General features: G+C 35.1%; 1 protein-coding gene across 1 annotated transcript in view; it reads right to left on the reverse strand.

Moving 5' to 3' along the window:
* The window catches only part of LOC150110354 (uncharacterized), a 152,663-nt gene extending 131,888 nt beyond the window's left edge, over nt 1-20,775 (reverse strand). Inside the window, exon 1 of the mRNA XM_090393200.1 lies at nt 20,399-20,775. Within this exon, the coding sequence (XP_090249326.1) occupies nt 20,399-20,511 (113 nt within the window). The 5' untranslated portion in view covers nt 20,512-20,775. The remainder of the gene's footprint in view (nt 1-20,398) is intronic.
* Between the last annotated feature and the right edge of the window lie 353 nt (nt 20,776-21,128).

The following is a 21,128-nucleotide window of genomic DNA, read 5'->3' on the forward strand; positions in this document are numbered from 1 at the left end:
TTACAACAGACGATCCAAATGCCTTCTGCAATAAGCCAGGAACTTTCCCCGACAATGACAAGCTCAACCACTCTCCGAGAGATCAGGAACCAGGAATCCAGGAAAAAAAAGATCTGGAATCGTGCTTGCAAGGCCTTTTTTGTTTAACTCTTTCCTCTTGGCAAATCTCGAACTTCGCGATTCGCGCCAACGCGGTCACGTGTGCTAACGTCGATCACCTTAGCTCCCTCTATTTTTTTTTGAACGTGTATCTGCCTTCCTTTCTTGGAAGATGCTTAGGTTTCCTTTTCCAATACTTCTCTCCCTCCCTTCTTTTCCATAATGCAGGGGACGGCAAAAGTGACTCTTGAACCCTGACTCATAGGCCTTGCTAATTTAGTACTAGAGACTGGCTTTTTCAAATGGATTTGCCAGCTTACATGGATCTCTATAACTGGTTCACACTTAATACAGATTATATATAAAATATAAAAGCTTATTATACGAATTCATGAAATTCCTAAATTTTAAGTGTTTTGTACTTGTAAACAGCTTACACTTATCCTATTGCCAACATTCCCTATTCTCTGCCTTAGTTGTATTTAAGGTTGTGACCTGAAATTTTATAATAAACATTTCATAGCTTATTCAGGACACAACACTATCCTTTATAAATCCTGCTTGCTCGTCTGCAAGGTATGCTTCCAATTGTGTTCTCAATCTTTCTGTCAATATGATCATCATCACTTTACCAAGGTGACTCATCAAGGCAATTGTTCTATAATTTTTACAATCTAGCTTATTTCCTTTCTTGTATAGTGTCACTAATATTGATTTCACCCACTCCTCTGGCATTTTCTCTTCTTTCCATACCATATTACATAGTTGGTGCATTTCTGTAACCATACTTTCACCACCATATTTAATCATTTCTCCAGTAATGTTATCGTTACCAGGACTCTTGTTGTGTTTTAGCCGTCCTATTGCTTTTTCTACCTCTCCTCTTAAAATGTACATATCATGCTCATTACCTGGTGGTGATATTTGCTTCAATTCTTCAGTCAGTTTCCCAATGCTATCTGAATCTAGTGTTTCTTCATATAACTCACTTCAGTATCTTGTCCACCGCTGTACAATTTTTTCTTTATTCATCAATACTTTGCCTTTTTCATCTTTAACTGTGGTCTGTTTTGGTTGCCACTTTCTATTAATGGTTCTGATCATTTTGTATACCTCCCTTGTTTTATGCTCTCCATAGTACTGTTCTATACTGTTGCATTGGGCTTCTAAGCATTTCATTTTATCCATTCTGACTGCTTTTTGCACCTTCATTACACTTTCTTCTATATTGCTCTTCTATTTGTTCTGATGTATCTTTTCTTATCTTCAACATTCTTTTCTCCTGTATTAACTTCAGTGTTTCTTGTGTAATCCATTTCTTCTTGATCTTCTCTTCTTCTGGTACTGTTTTTTCAACTGCATCTTCTATCGCCTTCATTACTCTTTTCACTCTTAAATTCGAGTTTTTTTCTTTCTCCACACTTTTAAGTTTCTCTTCTAACACTGTTCTGTAAGTTCTTCCTATTTCTGCTTCACTTATTTATGTTGTATTTCTTCTATTCTGATGTTGGGATTTATATTTCTTTTTTAACTTCAACTTGATGTTTGCAATCACTAAACTATGGTCCGAGTCTATATCCGCTCCTTGAAAAGTTCGACATTGCTGTATTGATGTTATCCATCTTTTTTTAATCATATCAATCGTGTTTTTGGTTTTCCCATCATTTGATCGCCACGTCCATTTTCTACACTCCTTTTGTTGGAATCTTGTGTTACAGATCAGCATCTCGTGGTCCACAGCAAATTCTAACATTTTTCACCTCGTTCATTTCTTTCTCCGAAACCATATTTTCCCATGACTTTTTCCAAACCATCATTATCTATTCCAACTTTGGCATTCCAATCCCCTTCAACAATTAGCACATCTTGCTTTGGTATTGTTTCTATTGTCTCTGTCAGATCTTTGTAGAATAAGTCAATATCCTCATCTGTGCTATCAGATGTGGGTGCATATATCTGGACTATTGATGTGTTGAATGGCTTTGCCTGAAATCTTGCTACTATGATTCGTTCATTAACTGGTTTGTAGCCTAACAGTGCCTCTCGAGCTCTTTTGCTTTTGACGTGATGTTTAGGGCCTCCCTCGATGAGTCTAAGGACTCCTTGGAGTTGCCTGTACTAATAATAATGAAATAATAATTTTCATGAAACACTGTACATTAATTCCTTAACTATGTCATTAGGAAATTTGTAACTTTTGCCATATAATTTTGCAATATAATTTGTACAAAATTTATAACAATTTTTTTTTGTAATATAATTTATTAGTATGTTGGCAATAAATTTATGTCCATATTTCATATACAAGTAAAAATGTAGTTTATCATTAGCTTTGGACATCAGTGTACATAAACACTACAGAATATTATTATAACAGTATTTTACATAATAAATGATTTTCACTGTCCAATGCTAGACTACATGATAATGTGATGTGTCTGTGTTAGGATAAGCTAGACGTGAGAGTCAAAACCCAATACGAGAAAAAGTGATCTTGGCTGGTGAGGAAGAGTGAAGCATGATCTTTCTTCTGAGAAATAAGACAACTGTGTTTTCGTAGCACTGAAATTCAGTAGATTACCTTCACTCCACTTGAGAATGGCGAGGAGATCAATGTTTCTAATGCACTAGTATAGAAGATATTAAAGCTTGTATCATTTGAGCAATACAAGTTTTTGTGAATGAAGAAGATGACAGAGTGCACTGTCACCAGCAAAACTATGAATAAGGTTTGATGTCCATGAAAGAAGATCCTTGCAAGATAAGAGTAATAATGTGGATGAAAAAACAGAGCCCTGAGTACTCCAGCATTGACAGAAAAATCAGATGAGATGAAACTATCCATCATGACATGCAGTGAGTGAACAGAAAGGAAGCTGCAATTCACACAAAAATCAGGAAGGAGAACACAAGATAACCATAATTCCAGATTCAATCAAATGTCTTGGAAATATCATGAATAACCATTGTAAGTTTCTCCAAACTTTTTAACTTTTTGAAACATGGCAATGTTCAAAGATGGCAAGGTTAGCTAGGAGATCTGCTGTGAAGTTAGAATAGAATAATTAATTGTGATGATCACTAATTAATTACTGCGTCACTAAGCTTCAAAATAGTTGGTTGTTAATGATGTTTTTCCATTATTTTCAACCTACAAATTTCTTACAATATATGACATTCCTTGCACAGATCATAAGAATAATACTTGTGCACTGAAAAGAGAGACATTTGAGACCTTATTGTTCATACATTTCTTTAAAGCAAGAATTAAAATGTTCAACTGAACTAAAGAATACAAAATAATTATTTATGATACTATTTCACAAGCATGATAAGAAAATAGGTCAAAAATTATCTATTTTCTTATCATGTTTGTGAAATGTATATATGCTTCAAATGTCAATGTTGATTTTGCATCCTGATGAGTAAGAAAATGCTATATATATATACACAAACTCACACACTACTGCTGACTACTTACAGCCATTAACCCATAATTAGTCACATGGGGCCTATTTGATCCTAAAATTAAAATTATGATATTTCATTAATTTCTCATGAAATGCTTTTATTTATTATAAGGTTGATTATGGTCATTAAAATGAAATAAATAAATCATTAATATGGCTTTATTTTTATATTAATTATTAACATTTTTATTCAGTCTTAATTTTCTGTACAACTATTGCATCTTAAATGCTCATTGCAACAAAAGCTCAGACATTTTTCACACTTGGACCTTATTTTATGATAGCCCATGAAATATCCAGAAGTGCTTGGTTCTGGTTGTGGAACTTCTGGGATAACCAAGTTTTCTTGTAGCTTTTACCAAACATCCATTGGTACTTATGGAATATCTAAACACTTGTTTTGAAATAACCTGGTCAATTCCATGGATAATTTCTTTAGAAAGTCTGATCTGCTCATTTCAGAACTCTTATGTAGTCAAAAATTATACAGAACATGCATTTAATTGCAGATACATTCAAGAAATAGAAGAAGCATCAATGGCCATCTTATAGTGCGTCTTCCAGGATTATACGTTGTACACATTTTATCGCATGTAACAACACCCCCTTTTGTGGAATTATAAAATTTTATTATTTCAGGCTTATTTTCAGGACATTTTTCATCAATTTCAGGGGCACTGTACATGAAAGAAATAAGAATTACAGCTTTAGACTTTTTGGACTTTATGGTTCCATATTGCTCACTTCTTGCTCAGTCTTACCCTCATGAATACTCAATATTTCACCATCTAATTCATCCTCTCAACTTCCTCCTGTCAAATCCTCTTCTTCCAAATAGGCTTCAACCTCTTCCTCTGTGAAGTTTTACGTGAAGTCATTTTGTATACTGCAACAAATAATATCATAAACACCCACCAAGAATACATAAAAAAAAATAGACATAAATCACAATATTATAAATAAAACAGCTCAAAATGCTTTGATCTACTTTGATAATGGCAAACCCAGTGTCAACAAATGTAATCATTGTGACTAGAACAAGAAAATATGCATAAAAGTATAAAATCAAAAATATATATATATTACTTAAATACTCATGTAAATAGTCGCATGAAGAAATCACTGCTTACTCCACAACTGATTGCGCTGATGCCCGGCACATGACTGATTCGGCACAGTGACAGCAAGAAACTCAACTACTCAAAATTGCAACAGAAATCCATCATTAGTTTTGTCAGAAATCGAACTTGAATGATGGCTGGGGTCAAATAAATCCCATGCAACTAATGAAAGGTTAAGGAGTGCAGATATTACCTTAAAGGGACTCTTTCAGTGAAAGGGTAATCAAGCAATAATATTCCAGAACACTAATGTAAAGTCAGATATAAATTTATGAAGGAACTGGTGAGAGAGAGAGAGATCTGGAGGAAGCTGGTATACTAAATGTGTGTGATGATAACTGATGTATAAGACCATCAAAAGCATTTTGCTTTAATCTCCCTAGCGGCAAGATGACATAGTGAGACCAAATTGCACTTCTTATATGTTATTCAATGGGTGTTACAGAATAGCATCCAGATTTAGCTGGAAGTCTATAGACATCATGGTCGGTTGGGGGTTAAAGGATTCCATTTATATTATATTGCTGTTTCTCTATAATAAGAATTACTTTCCCATATAAGTGAGAGCAAGATTTTTTTTTTGCACATAAGCTTATAAAATTATTATGTGACACCAAGGACTCGTTGAGGGAGGGCACCCTACTCCATTCAGCTACACACATCCAATTGCCTCCCCCTACTACTTAATTCTCCTACTACAAACAACTACCATCAAAGCCATCTACTGCCCATTACCACCAACAGTATTTTGTTTGTCTGTAAAATGGAATGTGTTCTTAAGGCCAATTTTCCTGTATGTGGGATGAAAAATTCAATTTCCAGAAGGGAAAACTCTGCTACCTCTGTTTGAGATCGGCTAACTTACCTTCAAATGAAGGTAAGTTAGCCAATAAAGATTTCTCTTGTAATGATGAGAATCAAACTTAGGCCTTTTCCATTCAAAAGGTGCACAATATACTGTCATTCTTCCAATTGCCCTACAAAGACAATTATACTGTTTTCTTTATCCATAAATAATTAGTTCACCATTCTTCTTGTTTAAAATAACATGCTTTACAAGAATAATCGAATTCTGATCAGATGAATGCAAGAGGCACAATAGGATAAATATCAATAGCGAAAGAGAGGCCAGTATGAAAATGTCTAGATTTCCCATGAGCAAGTCATGCCAACTAGCAACCACACAAATGATTGGCCATTGTCCTTCACAAATGTTCCTACAGTAACAAGTTCTAGAAGTGCTTTTCATAGATCAGGAAAATCTATAAGCAGTCTATCTTTGCTAAAATCTTTTATTAACAAAAAATTAAAAGTTGATGTAGGACAAATGAAACATCAAGCAGTTATGATACTAGAGACAATAATAGTACTGTAAATTCTGTGGGTGAAAGTCCACAAAATTTACATGAGAGAAAGAAAGAGAGAGAGAGAGACTGGGAAGTAAGAAAAGAGTATGTATGGAGATTCTATTGTAAGGATATATTATATGAAGATTCTATGATGAAAAGTGTATTCAATGAGAATGTGACAAAAGCACATTTCCTGGATGCAAAGAATCAAGGATGTTTTTGCAGAAAGGAAACATAAAAGTATAAAATATTGTTTTGGCAGCCACCAATCTTTTGAAAGGCAAGAAATATGGAATGAAAGAAATTATGGGCTTTGCTGTAAAAAAACAAAAAAGAAGAGTGACAGTAAAGATAGTGCATCTGATGCCACAGCATGACAAAACTACACTGAGAAGATGGGCCATGATTGCGAATCAGTCAACGAGAAACTTGCGCAGGATATATGGGGGGAAGAAAAAAAAAAATATATATATATATATATATATATATATATTTCAAAAAATAGATTTAATGACTCCAAGACCGAGATAACATATAAAGATTTTAATGATAAATACTACTAGTTTCGGCATATAGCAGCCTTCTTCAGGTATTTATAAAGCAAAGGAATACTAATAAACATTGAATTATTTAAACAAACTGGAAATTACAGGTACAAATTGCCTCACATAATCGATACATAAAAACGTTGTATTTTTCAAGTTGTTCCAACTGGCGTGCCATTATTTGTTGCAACTGTGCGTGCAAGTTCACGTGAACGCCAATATTGAATAACTGCAGCATGGCTATCTGGGATGTTATAACTTAAATTATTATTTAAGTGGACCGGGTTCAGTAGGATTTCTCTTGATTCTACGATTTTCCTTTCAAACTCATCTTCACAGCGAAAAATATTTTCTGATCTATTCCAGCATACAGAGTGGCTTTGTTGGTCATCATTAGGATTATTTGAAAAAAGAACATGACTGGATAACGCAGTTGCATGAGATCTTTTGTATGAGATGTCTCTCTTATGCTCTTCTATGCGTTGTTCAATAGATTTGTTAGTTTGACCAAAGTATGGGATATTGCAATCACACCACAATTTATATACTCCAGGGTACTTAAGGTTGTGATGAGTAGGTTTTGGATGGCTGATTAGAGAGCGGATTTTTGGAAGTGTGGTGAAGAAGGTCATGATATTATATTTTTTAAGGACTTTAGCTATTTTCTTAGAGACTGTGCTAATGTATGGAATGGATTTCAGCTCTCACAGATTTTCTTCGTCATCTAAACATCCAACATCCTAATATAAAATTTACTGCTGATATAGAAAATAATAACTCTTTACCTTTTTTGGATGTTATGCTTACACGATGCTCTGAAAGATTAAAAATCTCTATGTACAGAAAACCTACGCATACCAATAGATATCTGCATAATCTTTCTCATCATTTTCCACCACAAAAACTTGGAATTATATCTACCTTAGGACACAGAGCACGTTCTCTCTTAAATGAACAAGATGAACTACAAAAAGAAATGAATCACCTCACTCTTATTTTTAAACAAAATGGATACTCTGAAAAAACAATTAAGAAACTTCTTCTGAACCCTCCTAAGCAGTGCGCAACAGAGACTATTAATTTTAAAGGTAGCATCTCCATTCCATACATTAGCACAGTCTCTATTTGTTGCACAATTGCAACAAATAATGGCATGCCAGTTGGAACAACTTGAAAAATACAACGTTTTTATGTATCGATTATGTGAGGCAATTTGTACCAGTAATTTCCAGTTTGTTTAAATAATTCAATGTTTATTAGTATTCCTTTGCTTTATAAATACCTGAAGAAGGCTGCTATATGCCGAAACTAGTAGTATTTATCATTAAAATCTTTATATGTTATCTCGGTCTTGGAGTCATTAAATCTATTTTTTGAAATGTATAACAACCGAGTAAAAACTAATCGCCACATATATATATATATATATATACACACATACAGGTAACACTCGTATAACGCTAATGTTAGGTTCCACAAAAATGGTGCGTTATATAAATCACGTTATGCGAGACTCAGATCACATAAAAAAGTAGGATTAGGTTCCGAAATCATTTTTTTAAAGATTATATAAACAATGACATATCCAACAAAAAATATTTTTATTTAATTCAGGTAATTTATGTAAATTAAGAAAACAAATAAACTATGAAATAAGCACATAGTATAAAATTATAAAAATTATAAATTGTGCGTAACCTTCATTGCACATAATACATAAATGTTTCAGGCAAAATAAAATAAAGTGTATATTTTAATCGTCATCACTCTCTTCAAAACTAACATTTCATAGATGTTCTTTATTTACGTGTGGCCGGACATCATCATCACTTGAAATCTCTTGGAGACATTTGTATAATTCTCATTGCATACTTCGGTTGGTTTAGTTATCAAGAAGTCAGTAATAAGATCTTGCTTACCACTATGCCGCAATTTTTTATTAAGTTCATAATACGGAGTTAAACAAATATCCAATTGTCTCGTGAATTTTCTGGAGCACTACATTGGGAGATCATTATCCATAAAATAACTTTCTTGCCAAGTCCAATCCTTCTGCTAATTTCTTTAAACTAAATTCTTTAACGGATTCATCACAATCAGAATCTTCGGCAGAACTTTCCCCGCCATTTGATTCGACGTCATCTATTAATTGTACCAGTTCCTCCTCATTTAAATCTATTTCCCCATCAATTAATCCACTAATTTCTTTTTCAACCATATCGCAAAAGTGCTCTAAATGGCCATTACTATAAAAAAAAAATTTTTTTGCATAAAAAAAAGCATTACATATTGTATGTAACTCACCAAAAAATAAAGTGTTCAGCTTGAGATTAACAAACATGATTTTTAATGCGCTTTCCTGGCAGAAAACGAAGACAATTTTCAACAATAAATACTTTATACGGTAAACAACTGACGTACATGCGTGCTAAGGGGTATTTCCCCTAATATAAATTCGCTACTTATAACTACATGCACGATACGGGCAGACGCAAATTTAACGAAGATAAAATTTGATTTTTAAGTCGTGCATTGAAAAATATATGAAAAGATAAAGGGTTACTACAGTTAGTAGAACCGTCTTATATCGAAACCATGTTGTGTAAATACGAGACGGTTTCGATAACCGTGTAAGTACCGCGTTCAACAAGGGTTAATAAAATTTGTAGACCACGTTATATCGAAACCGCATTGTATAAGTACTGTGTTATACGAGGGTTACCTGTGTGTGTGTGTATATATATATATATATATGTTAAAGATACCAAGCAATTTTAAACCTGGTTTTACTCCATTTCCCAAGTAAGCAAACAGACTAAAAGTCAAGTTTGCGCCTGCAATTGATGCAAGTCTAACTGATCCCACAGGTAGTGCAAGACCAGGACAACTCGTGGTAAAGGTGGAACAAGCTCCGATCACTAATCTTAATATTTAGTTAGACTTCAAGTTAGGATTTAGGAGTTAGATTTGCATCAATTGCAGGCGCAAACTTGACTTTTAGTCTGTTTGCTTACTTGGGAAATGGAGTAAAACCAGGTTTAAAATTGCTTGGTATCTTTAACATATTTATACCCAAGGTAAAAATACTTTCTACATTTATATCTCCTCCAGAGATTTTTATTTAATAAGGTTAAAACACCTTATGGTAACTTGTTTTGGTGAAATACTTACAAGCTCTGTATTACTAAATCTTGGTATTTCTAGCCTAGCTCCCACTGATGAGGCCTCAATAAAGGTCGAAACCGGTCTGGGTAGTGGCCCCTTGCCTTTAATACAAAACATCATACATCCTCTTCTTGGAGATGTGTTTTGGCATTAAGGGTAAATATTAAGATTAGTGATCGGAGCTTGTTCCACTTCTACCACGAGTTGCCCTGGTCTTGCACTACCTGTGGGATCAGTTAGACTTGCATCAATTGCAGGCGCAAACTTGACTTTTAGTCTGTTTGCTTACTTAGGAAATGGAGTAAAACCAGGTTTAAAATTGCTTGGCATCTTTAACATATTTATACCTAAGGTAAAAATACTTTCTATATATATATATATATATCATCTCATTCTCCTTTTCCCTCTTTTTACATTGCAGTGTCGAGGGTTTATTAATCATCGGACCTCAAACCGGTCACAGGAGAAGGTGGTCAGCCCTACACCCCGGTGTATCATATGTCCATAATGTTGAGTTCTCAAGGCCAGGTTTGCCTGCTTTGAGGGATGAAAAACCCCAGGATAAACTGGGGAAAAAATCCCTACTCCACGCCCAAGACCGGCTAACTTGGCTATGGCTGAGGAAGATCCTTCAGTTCCTCACGTCACTGACAGGAATTGAACCTAGGACAGTCCTTCTCCACGCATATGGTTGCAAAGCGCACAGCCACTAGGCTAACTGCGCGGAAAATTTTTAAAAAATAAATAAAATTTTCAGCCTATTTTTCTACCTACTGCAGGGTTAAGGCCTCTCCCATTGCGCTTTAGGTCTACTGCTTCCATGATGACCCAGTCCATGTTGGGAGAAGACAATCACAAACATCCATGTCTATGTGGAATTCGAACCAGCAGCCTCTTGGCTGGAGAGCGGATATGCTAACCACTTAGCCAACCAGGCCGGCATATACAGGGTGTTCGGGATAAATTTGACATATTTATAATTAATTATATTTTTCCGTAAGTTACATGTATTAACACACACTTCTCTTCATTTAAAAGTTTGGACCCTTCTTCATTCATATACAAGATGTCAGAAAGGATGGATAGCTGGAACCCACCTGAATCATGGAAGAGAATAACTTGTATCATGATGATTCGTGCCCGCCATCAAAATAAGGATATTACGACTGCTGCCCAATGCTCCCTGAATACAGTAAAAACAATCAGGCATGAACTAGAGACTTGCAATGGTGACTACGAGGATGTAGCAAGAAGAAAGATCCCTAGCAGACGATCTGATTGCATTCGTACAGCAGAATTCCTCGCAAATCTGCAGGAACAGGTGTTGAAGAACCCTGGCATTGGAATTCGGGCTTTGTTCGTGGAGTTGCTAACTGTAGTCAAGCCCTGGATAACAAGGGTAGCCAATGGTAGGCCGTATGTATGGCAGCAGGATTCGGCCCCTTGCCACACCTCTGGGAAAAGTCAAAAATGGTTGTCTGAAAATTTCTACGACTTCACCAGTCCAAATGTTTGGCCTCCAAACTCACCAGACCTTAACCCCATGGATTATTTTGTATGGGGCGCAGTTGAAAAAGACACCAATCGCACTTCCAGTAATACAAAAGCCCAGTTAATGGATAAAATTAAAACAGTTTTTGCGGCCCTTCCCAGGGAGACTGTAGCATCAGCTTGTTCGAGGTTCCGAAGCAGAATTGAAGCTGTGATCGATGCTAATGGTGGTTATTTTGAGTAAATCTTGTTGATAGTATTGTAATTAACTCTGCCTGTAATGTTTTTTTGTCAATTCATTAAATTTAATAGATACAAAGAAGATTTTCTTTTTCCTTACGAAACTGTCAAATTTATCCCGAACACCCTGTATATATATATATTAGGATAACCAAGTTATTTTATAAACTTGGTTATTTTAACTCCTAATCCCAAGTATGCAAACAATTAAGTTTGCACCTGAAACAAAGTTCAAGTCTAAAGATGATACAACACCAGGGCAACTCATTGTAAAGGTGGGTAAAGCTCTGATCACTATTCTTAGTATTTTCCCATAATGTAAAGCACATCTCACTAGAAGATGTATACTGCAATGCATTATCGGTGGGGTCACTACCCAGACCGGTTTCAACCTTTTTTGAGGTCTCCTCAGTGAGTAGCTAGACCCTAAATACCAAGGTTATAGTAATACGGAGCCTTATCAACTTTACCTATAGAAGCTGCAACAAGGTGTTTTTATTTTTATTTTTAACAAAAATCTCTGGAGGAGATATAGATGTAATAATTTTTTTTTTTTTTTTTTTTTTTTTTTTTTTTTTTTATAAAAAAAAAAATTTTGTGCATCTTAAAGTCACATCCTTAAAGCTGTATATGAAACTAATAGTTTAGAGATGCAATAAAAGCTTAAGCTTCAGTTATCATTTATATACATACTTTTGTCAAGGTATTATTATTATTACGGGTATCTCCATGGAGTCAGTAGACTTATCGCAGGAGACCCAAACTATCAAAACAATATCTATCATATCTCTTCTTGAATTCATTTACAGACGAAGAACTCACAACTGAGTCAGTCAATGCATTCCACTCATTCACCACCCTCCAGGCAAAAAACCTTGTTCTCACGCCCTTGTTATTTTTTGTTTAATAAATAACTTGGTTATCCTAATATACAATATCCCCAAGTTAAAAAATTTATTATATATATATATATATAATTTTTATAAATGACCTGAGACACTACATTTGAATGGTACTAGAGTTAGATAAGAATATAATACTGTAAAGTGGGAACTGTGGCTATGTTAAAGGTAGGTCCCGAGTTTGTAATTTACTCACATCTTATTGACAGTTTAAATGGATAAGGGAAATGACTGCACCATAATACTACTGGACTTTGCAAATGCATCTCACAAAATGCCACATGGAAAGCTATTACATAAGCAGGAGCAAATGGGAATGGATATGATGCTAGTGGTATGGATAGGGTGGTGACTAACAGAAGATGTGCATATGGTGAAGTGGAATCTAGCAGAATGAAAGTGACTACTGGAATACCTGAAGGCTCTCTACTAGGTCCAATGCAGTTTAATGTTAATGATATAAAGAATTATTTGAGGGGGAGTATTCTGCATTGGAGAAAAAAATAGTTGATAAAGCTGATACATACATTCTGCAGGTAGATTTATATAAACTGGCACTGTCGATGAAGGATAATAGTTGTCAATTTAATGTTGCAAAGTGTAAGATTTTTACTTTGCTATGAAAATATCACATACTGTATGTTACAATGATAGTGCTGGAGTGAAGGAAACTGATAAAGATAGGGAAGTGGGGGGGCAATGGTGTTGGTAGACAGAAAGTTGAAGTTCAGAGTGCATACTGCAGGGCTATGATATGGCAGCATCTTGACTACTGTGTACAAATTTGATAACCTAAGTTTCTTGTGAATGAAGAAGGCAGAGAGTATCCAAAAACAAGACCAAACTGGTCTGTAGAATGCTCCCGCTGAAGACTGAAGGTGTGTGAGTTGCAAAGTCTAACTGAAAAAACAGAAAAGAGAAGACATAATAGAAACTTATAAGTTACCAAAGGGGTTCTATAAGATTATACAATAGAAATTTTTCAGTATATGATAAGTAGGGAGAAAACAACAGGTCACTCCTGGAAACTGTGCAAGAGTGTACTTAGTAAGGATATGAAGATTAGATTTTTTGCTTCGATTTTTTGAATGGTTAGTGTGAGTCCCCTGCTATGAGTCTTCTGACTCCATGGAGATACCTGTAAGAGAATAATAATAATAATAATAACAAAGCTTCAAAATATCTATTCACATTTATAGCTCCTTTCACACCATCACTAAGGTGTCCAAGATTGCACATAGGATTACTTGGTTATTGAGGAATACACTAACATCCAAAGAGGTTATTATTTTCCATTATAAAGCGTTATTACTTCCACATTTGGATTACTGTGCTCAGGTCTGGTCACCTGGATTCCTTGGAGATGGGGAGGTTGAGGAGAGGGTTCAGAGGAGAGTGACTAAGTTGGTGAATAATGTAAAAAATGCTCCCTACACTGATAGATTGAGAGCTTGTGGATTGCAGAGGTTGGTTGATATGCAGAGAAGAGGGGATATGATAGAAACATTTAAATTACTAAAAGGTTTTTATAAGATTAATGCAGGGGAAATGTTTCAGTTGTGTGATAGTGATGGAAGAACAAGAAGTCATCCCTGGAAATTAAGAAAAGTGTGGTTAACAAGGGTGTGAGAACAAGGTTTTTCGCTTGGAGGGTGGTGAATAAGTGGAATGCATTGACTGACTCAGTTGCGAGTTCTTCGTCTGTAAATGAATTCAAGAAGAGATATGATAGATATTGTTTTGATAGTTTGGGTATCCTGCGATAAGTCTACTGACTCCATGGAGATACCTGTAATAATACCTTGACAAAAGTATGTATATAAATGATAACTGAAGCTTAAGCTTTTATTGCATCTCTAAACTATTAGTTTCATATACAGCTTTAAGGATGCGACTTTAAGATGCACAAAATAATTCTTTTTTGGATGTGACTTACAATTTATCCTTAGCAGCTGACACTCTCTGCAGCTGCTAGAATACCATATGTATAATGTTTCATCCTAATGACATGCCATTTACAAGATGCATTTACTGTCACAATGAGCACAAATATCACAAACTGAATGATGAAAGTTTCTTAAAATGCTTTTCGGGTCCTTCCTATAATATCGATATCGTCTGCATATGCCATAATTTGTACTGACTTGTAGAAAATGGTTCCCCTTGTATTAATGCCAGCATCTCTGAAAACCTTTTCAAGTGCTATTTTAAACAGTAAGCAAGCTAAGCCATCCCCTTGTTGAACACCATTTTTTATATATATTGGATCAGACAACATGCTCTGAATTTTGATCTGACAATGAGCATTTCTCATTGTAGCTTTAACTAAAGCAATAAGTTTTCATGGAATCTGCAGTTCTTCCATTACAATAAATATCTATCTATGCTATATATGTGGTTCTAAAATCTATGAAAAGGTGATATGTTTCAATTCCAAATTCATTACATTTTTCAAGTAATTAGCATATATTAAAAATCTAATCATTTGTAGATCTTCCTTCATGCAATTCACACTGATAATCGCCAATAACATCATCTGTACAATAACATTCTACATAGGGAATGTTATTGGCGATAACAAAAACATCTCTGCACATGGATAAAGTCTCTTAAATAGAATGTTAGAGAAAATTTTATAAGTTGTAGATAGTAAATTAATTCCTCTATAGTTAGAACATATCATTACATCACCTTTCTTATGGATGGGGCATATGATGCTCAGATTCCATTCATCTGGAATTGGTTCGTTAATCCAGATTTTGTTGATAAGTTGACACAGCTGCCTGAAGTATTCTGTACCTGCACTTTTAATTCTGCTTGTATCCTATCTATTCTTGGGCCTTATTGTTCTTAAGTTTTTTTAATAGCTGCCTCCACTTCTGCATCTGCTGGTACTGGTTCAACGTCTCGATCTTGGCTCTCTTCCACATCATCTAATTGACCAGATATATTTGAATTCAACAGTTCATAGAAATGCTCTGCCCATCTTCCTAGTATCATTTCATTCCCACTCAAAATTATACCCTCCTTATCCCTACATAATGTTGTTCTAGGCTGGAAATCTTTCCAACTACTATTTAACTTTTGAAAGAAAGATCTGCTTTCATTCATACTTCTGAGATGTTACAATCCCTTAAGTTCATCCTCATAGTATTTTTTCTTTCTACTTTTATGCACTCTTTTTTCTTTTTTTCTAGCCAAACGATATTCCTCTACAGCTTTACGAGCATGGTTCCTTCGCTGCATTTGTTGCAGCAAAGGAACCATGCTTAATACAGTCACACGTTCACATTCTGCAACAAACCAATGGTTATACCTAACTCTACTGACTTTTCCTAATACTATATCTGCTGTTGTCACTATGACATCTCTAAGAACATCCCAAGCTTCATTAACACTCTCACCAATGGTTAGACCAGGCAGGTTTTTCACTGATTCTCTCACCATATTTGGCTTTAACTTCTAATTCCTTCAATCTTTCTTCATTAAACTCTCTAGTATGAGAACCATATATCTTCCATGCATTAGAGATTCTGCTTCTAATCTTTGATATAATCAAATAGTGATCAAAATCAATATTTGCTCCTCTGTAGGTTCTAACATCCATCAAATTGGATAGGTTCTTGCATCTATTAAAAGATGATCAATTTGGTTAAAGTTGTCTCCATCAGGAGACTTACAGGTCATTTTATGAATATCTTTATGATTAAATATTGTACTACCGATAACCATATTTCTTGAAGAAGCAAAGTTGATCAATCTTGTCTCATTATCATTAGTCTCATTATGTAAACTATATTTCCCAAGTTGGCCTGTATGTATCCTCTTTACCTATCTTGGCATTTAAATCACCTATAATAATTTTTACTTCCCTCTTTGGACATTCCCCATAGATCTTATCTAATTCATCATAAAACAACTTTTTTTCAGCATCATTATTTTCTTCAGTTGGAGCATGCACACAGATAAAACTGTAATTAAAAAATTCCTTTAATTCGTAACCTACACATTCAAGGTGAGTTTGCTTTGAAGTCCATGATAAGATGTTTTATCTTCTTATTTACAATGAAACTTGTTCCAAACATGTGATCTTTCTTTTCCATAATCCCCTCTCCTGTCCATCTCATTTCTTGTATATAGCAGTAACAAGTATCCTGTATTTATCCAATTGCTCCAGCAGCATTTTTAAAGCTCCAGATCGATAAAGAGAAAGTACATTCCATGATCCAATTTTCAAATCCTTAAGACATTTGCCATTTTTGTCACCGTTTAGTCCATCCAGCAGTTATTTCTTTAGATTTTGTAACAACTGTTGTTTTTTTCCAGGTTGGGGTCGTCAGCCCCACAGCCAACCCCCCCCCAACCCGGAAGACCAGGCCTCTGTATTTATGATCTCCCAGAGATAGGGTGACCCTTCTATACTTCCCAGGCACTGGGTAGCCATTTAATTACCTTGTACGACATGCATGGGCTACAGTGGGAGCTATTCTTTTTCCCCAGCCACCACACAAGAGGAATAGGCATATTACTTTAATGCAATTAAATAAGGTCTTGAAATCAGCGAGCCACCAATGAGAGGCTGCGTGTTCTATGAACAGAACTACACTATAGAAGGTAAGGGATCACAGTGATGTTTGAGAAAAATTTGAAGTTTAGGGGATATATCACAAAAGCAGTGAAAGCAACTTAGAGGAACACTACAATATTAAGGATAATGTCCGGGAGAGATAAGTGTTGGTGATGACTCCACTGTATAAAACAGTGATCTGACAACATCTGTATTACTGTTCTCAGATCTAGTCACCAGAATTTGAAGGTGACAAAATAATACTGGAACAAGTACAGAAGCAGATAACAAAGATGTCTTTCTTTCTTTTCTTTTTGTAAATTGCAATTTTCAAAAACAAAATCACTAAAGTATGTCACAAAGGATGTCAAGACTTTATATACAATTTACATTTTGGAAAATTATGGAGACAACTACCGTGTTTGAGTAAAACTTTAGTTTAATATAAACCAAAATTTTTTTTCACCAGAGGTCAGGCCAATAATTGTTGTAACAGTTGGTCAGTAACTTTAACAAAAACTATGTAGATTGTTGTGCAGCTTGTTTCTATGTATACAGTATATATACTCCAGAAGATGACCTTGATATAAAGGTCGAAACATCGAATGTGGATTTTGGTTTATATTAAACTAAAGTTTTACTGAAACACGGTAGTTGTCTCCATAATTTTCCAAAATGTATTTGGTTCACCGTGTAAGCCTAAAAGAAAGGATTATATAGAATTTGATTATAAGAATGGACTGAGAGCATGTAAACTGCAGAGTTTGGTTGTTAGAATACATGGAATGATATGCGATATTAGCCCAATTGAAAGAACGTCAGTATGTTGCACCCTTCAATTGGAAAAGGTCTAAGTTCAATTCTTGTCATGATGAGAGGAATCTTTACATGGGTTTTTTCAATTGAAGGTGAGTTAGCCAATCCATATGGTAGCAGGGTTTTTCCCCCCTTCTGGAAACTCAGGTATTTCATCCACATACAGACAAATTGGCCTTCAGAACACACACAATTTACAGACAAAAAATACTAGTGGTGGTAGTGGACAGTAGATGCCATTGGTGTAGATGATGATGATGGTAGCAGTGGTTCGATGCAGTTGGTGGATAAAATGGTGAAGACAGAGAGTTATAGGATAGGTGCCCTCACTCAATGAGTTTCTGGACTCCTTGAAAGTATCATGAAATAATAATGATAATAATAATTTAAACCATTGAGAAGCACTTCCTCAACTGACAATGAGAAGATTTTCCATATGGTCAAAACAAGGATAATGAACAAGGACAAAGAGCCATCCCTAGAAGTTTTTTAAGGAAGGGTTGAGTAAGAGTGTGAGATGTGACTTTTTTGTATGAATGGTGGTTGAACCATGGAATGTGTGCCTGATAGGATGATGAAAGTGTCAACAATGAATGAGTTTCAGGATTAGCATGACAGACTCCGTGTTGTCTCAGATAGGCCTCCTGTGATAAGTCTTTGACTTATTATTTGAGTCTTTGACATGTTATTTGAAAAATGAACATATATTATTATTTAAGAAACTAGTTCCCAAATGTGAAAGACTAACATGGAATTAGCTTTTCTAATATTCAACTGATGTAGAAAATCTTTGCAGGATTATTTGAATAATCTTGGAAATTTAAAATAAATGCAATGAAGTGTCATGTCCTGCCATATAATAACACAATTTGTATTAATATTGGTCAACTAAAGATATCAAGTGGAAGCGTAATTAGTCCTCATGAGGATATATTAACACATGAATTTGATTCATTGATCACAATTCTATTTAAATAGTATTAAACTGCATTTGTTATTCTTATGACCTTAACTATTATGGTCAAACTGAGCATTTAGCTTAGGTTAGATGTGGATTATATCCATTTCTGTTAACTTTGTGTGTGTGTCCAGATTAACTGATCATGAATTAATACAGATCATATATTAAATGAAAAAGACATGACACTTCTTCATTGCTATCCTTTCAAATATACACGATTATCCAAAGAATCACATGACTTTTTACATCAACTAAATTTCAGTGAAACTAATTGTTCATTTTGAACACTTACATTTGGGAAACAGTTACGTGAAAATTTAATAATGTAGGATACAAGATGCCACTTTAAATGTAATTTCTAAACTGATTCTGAATTGTTGTATTGACTGTTTCCCTTTTACTCCGTTGCTCTGACAATATGACAATGTCTAGAAAAATATTAGCTCTAAAGTTTTGTAATAAACTTTAATTCTTTTTTACTTGGCATTAAACTTTTACAGCTACAACAGACCACTCTCTTCCTCTTTACAAGGATGACGACTTCGTAACACTGATTTGCTCCACTTCTGAATACTCTCAGGAAAGGCAATTTTGAAAAGACATTGGAAGTCTATGCAATGAATGGATCATATACATCGCATCAAAAAATAAAACAAAATCACTGAAGCAAGTCAAAATCTTTTGTGAGATAATATAATCTGAGATACATAAACTCTGCATACTGTTTTAGCAGATGAAACTATAAAATTTTAGTTCAGACATAAATTGTCAGGCTAGTCAAAGATGTGGTAGCTGAGCAACAATGGCTAGCCATATAAGCTCATCACAGGCTTTATTCTTTCACTATGACAATCACAAACATAGCCTTGCTATCAGCAACATTAATACAGAGCCCATGTACATGTTCACAGAAACTCTCTTCTGATGAAACTCATTATAATAAGGGAATAAAGTCTTCATCATGTGGTCCATGCTTGGCAAGGGATGAAAAAGGCCTAACTCACCTTCAGGTGAAATGCTCTTGGATAAAGTTCCTCCCAGGCTTCAAATAAAAGTCTTTCCAACTGAAGGGCAAAAACTGCATCATCCTTGCGAATGCAAGTGGATTTGATTTCATGTGAATAATTAAATCAAGCAAATGTCACCACGTCCACGCAGTTAGCCTAGTGGCTGCGCTTCACAACCATATGCCTGGGGAAGGAGTGTCCTAGCTGCGATTTCCGTCAAGACGTGAGGAGCTGAAGGATCTTCCTCAGCCATAGCCAAGTTGGCCGATCTTGGGCGTGGACAGTTGAGTTTTCCCTCAGTTTATCCTGGGGTTTTTCATCCCACAAACAGGAAAACCGGACCCATGAACACACAGGATATAGCCATAGGATATAGATAGTATGGCAAGGAAGGCAACGGGAAACCACCTTGCTCGTAGTCACTTCCCTAGTATGGTAGCATTGCTGCCCCTACCATCCGTATGGATGAAAGGAAACTAATCATCATTAAATGTCACCACACTTTTAAATTTACTATAATTTAGCTCTCTGAACACCAACGTAAGTAAAATTATTATTATCATCAGATCTCCGTGGAATGGAACTCATTATGAAATCAAATAAAATAACAAACAACGCTAAAACACATCCTTTCTTTTAATGAACGATAAAACACAATTACCAACCGTATATCAAACTTTTCATTGCGTTGGCTACTGCAGCTCCTTGTTTCGGATGTGCGATTTACTGCGAATGTATCACTCTCCTTGCTACTAGTTGAAATGATACTATCTCCCATTCCTGAAAAGATATGCCGAACAAAGGTAACCTGACTTGCAAGTTAATAATTCAAAGTAGTAATAAAGAAGACACCATCTATTCCAAAAACTCTTGAACACACATGTACACAAACTTCCTAGGTTGTTATACACAGTGAAGAGCATATGAATTGTTTGATGAGAATAGTATGCTGTACAAATATAAAATATTCATTATCTCATTACTTATGCAGTTATATTAACATTTTAAATTTCCAAAATCGGAACAATAATAGAACGCGTGAATCAGCTGACATTTTCATAACAAGAAAACAATATGCTCCTTGTGTCGCCACCTTCCATCAGCTGTCGGAAGTCCCCAACCAACTGCTCACGCTACAATTAAAAATGGAAATGATCAGTTATGACAAATTCAGTTGACGATAAAGGTTGACAAATTCAACAGTAAGCCCAGTATTTTTTTTAATGGAATTAGTGTTACTCCCAAGCCTGCATGGAGTGCGAAGACTTATAACTGAGGAAGGAGGGAAGACATTACTATACCTATATTTTTGTATTACAAATTGTTTTATACTTGGCTATAGGGAGCAAAATAACAGGTAGTCCTGGAAGCTGGGTAGGAGGGTGGTCAGAAAGG

Source organism: Typopeltis vanoorti, chromosome 1 (assembly GCF_054136105.1).
Source record: "Typopeltis vanoorti isolate ZY-2024b chromosome 1, IOZ_Tvanoo_1.0, whole genome shotgun sequence".
In the NCBI taxonomy this organism is placed as follows: Eukaryota; Metazoa; Arthropoda; class Arachnida; order Uropygi; family Thelyphonidae; genus Typopeltis; species Typopeltis vanoorti.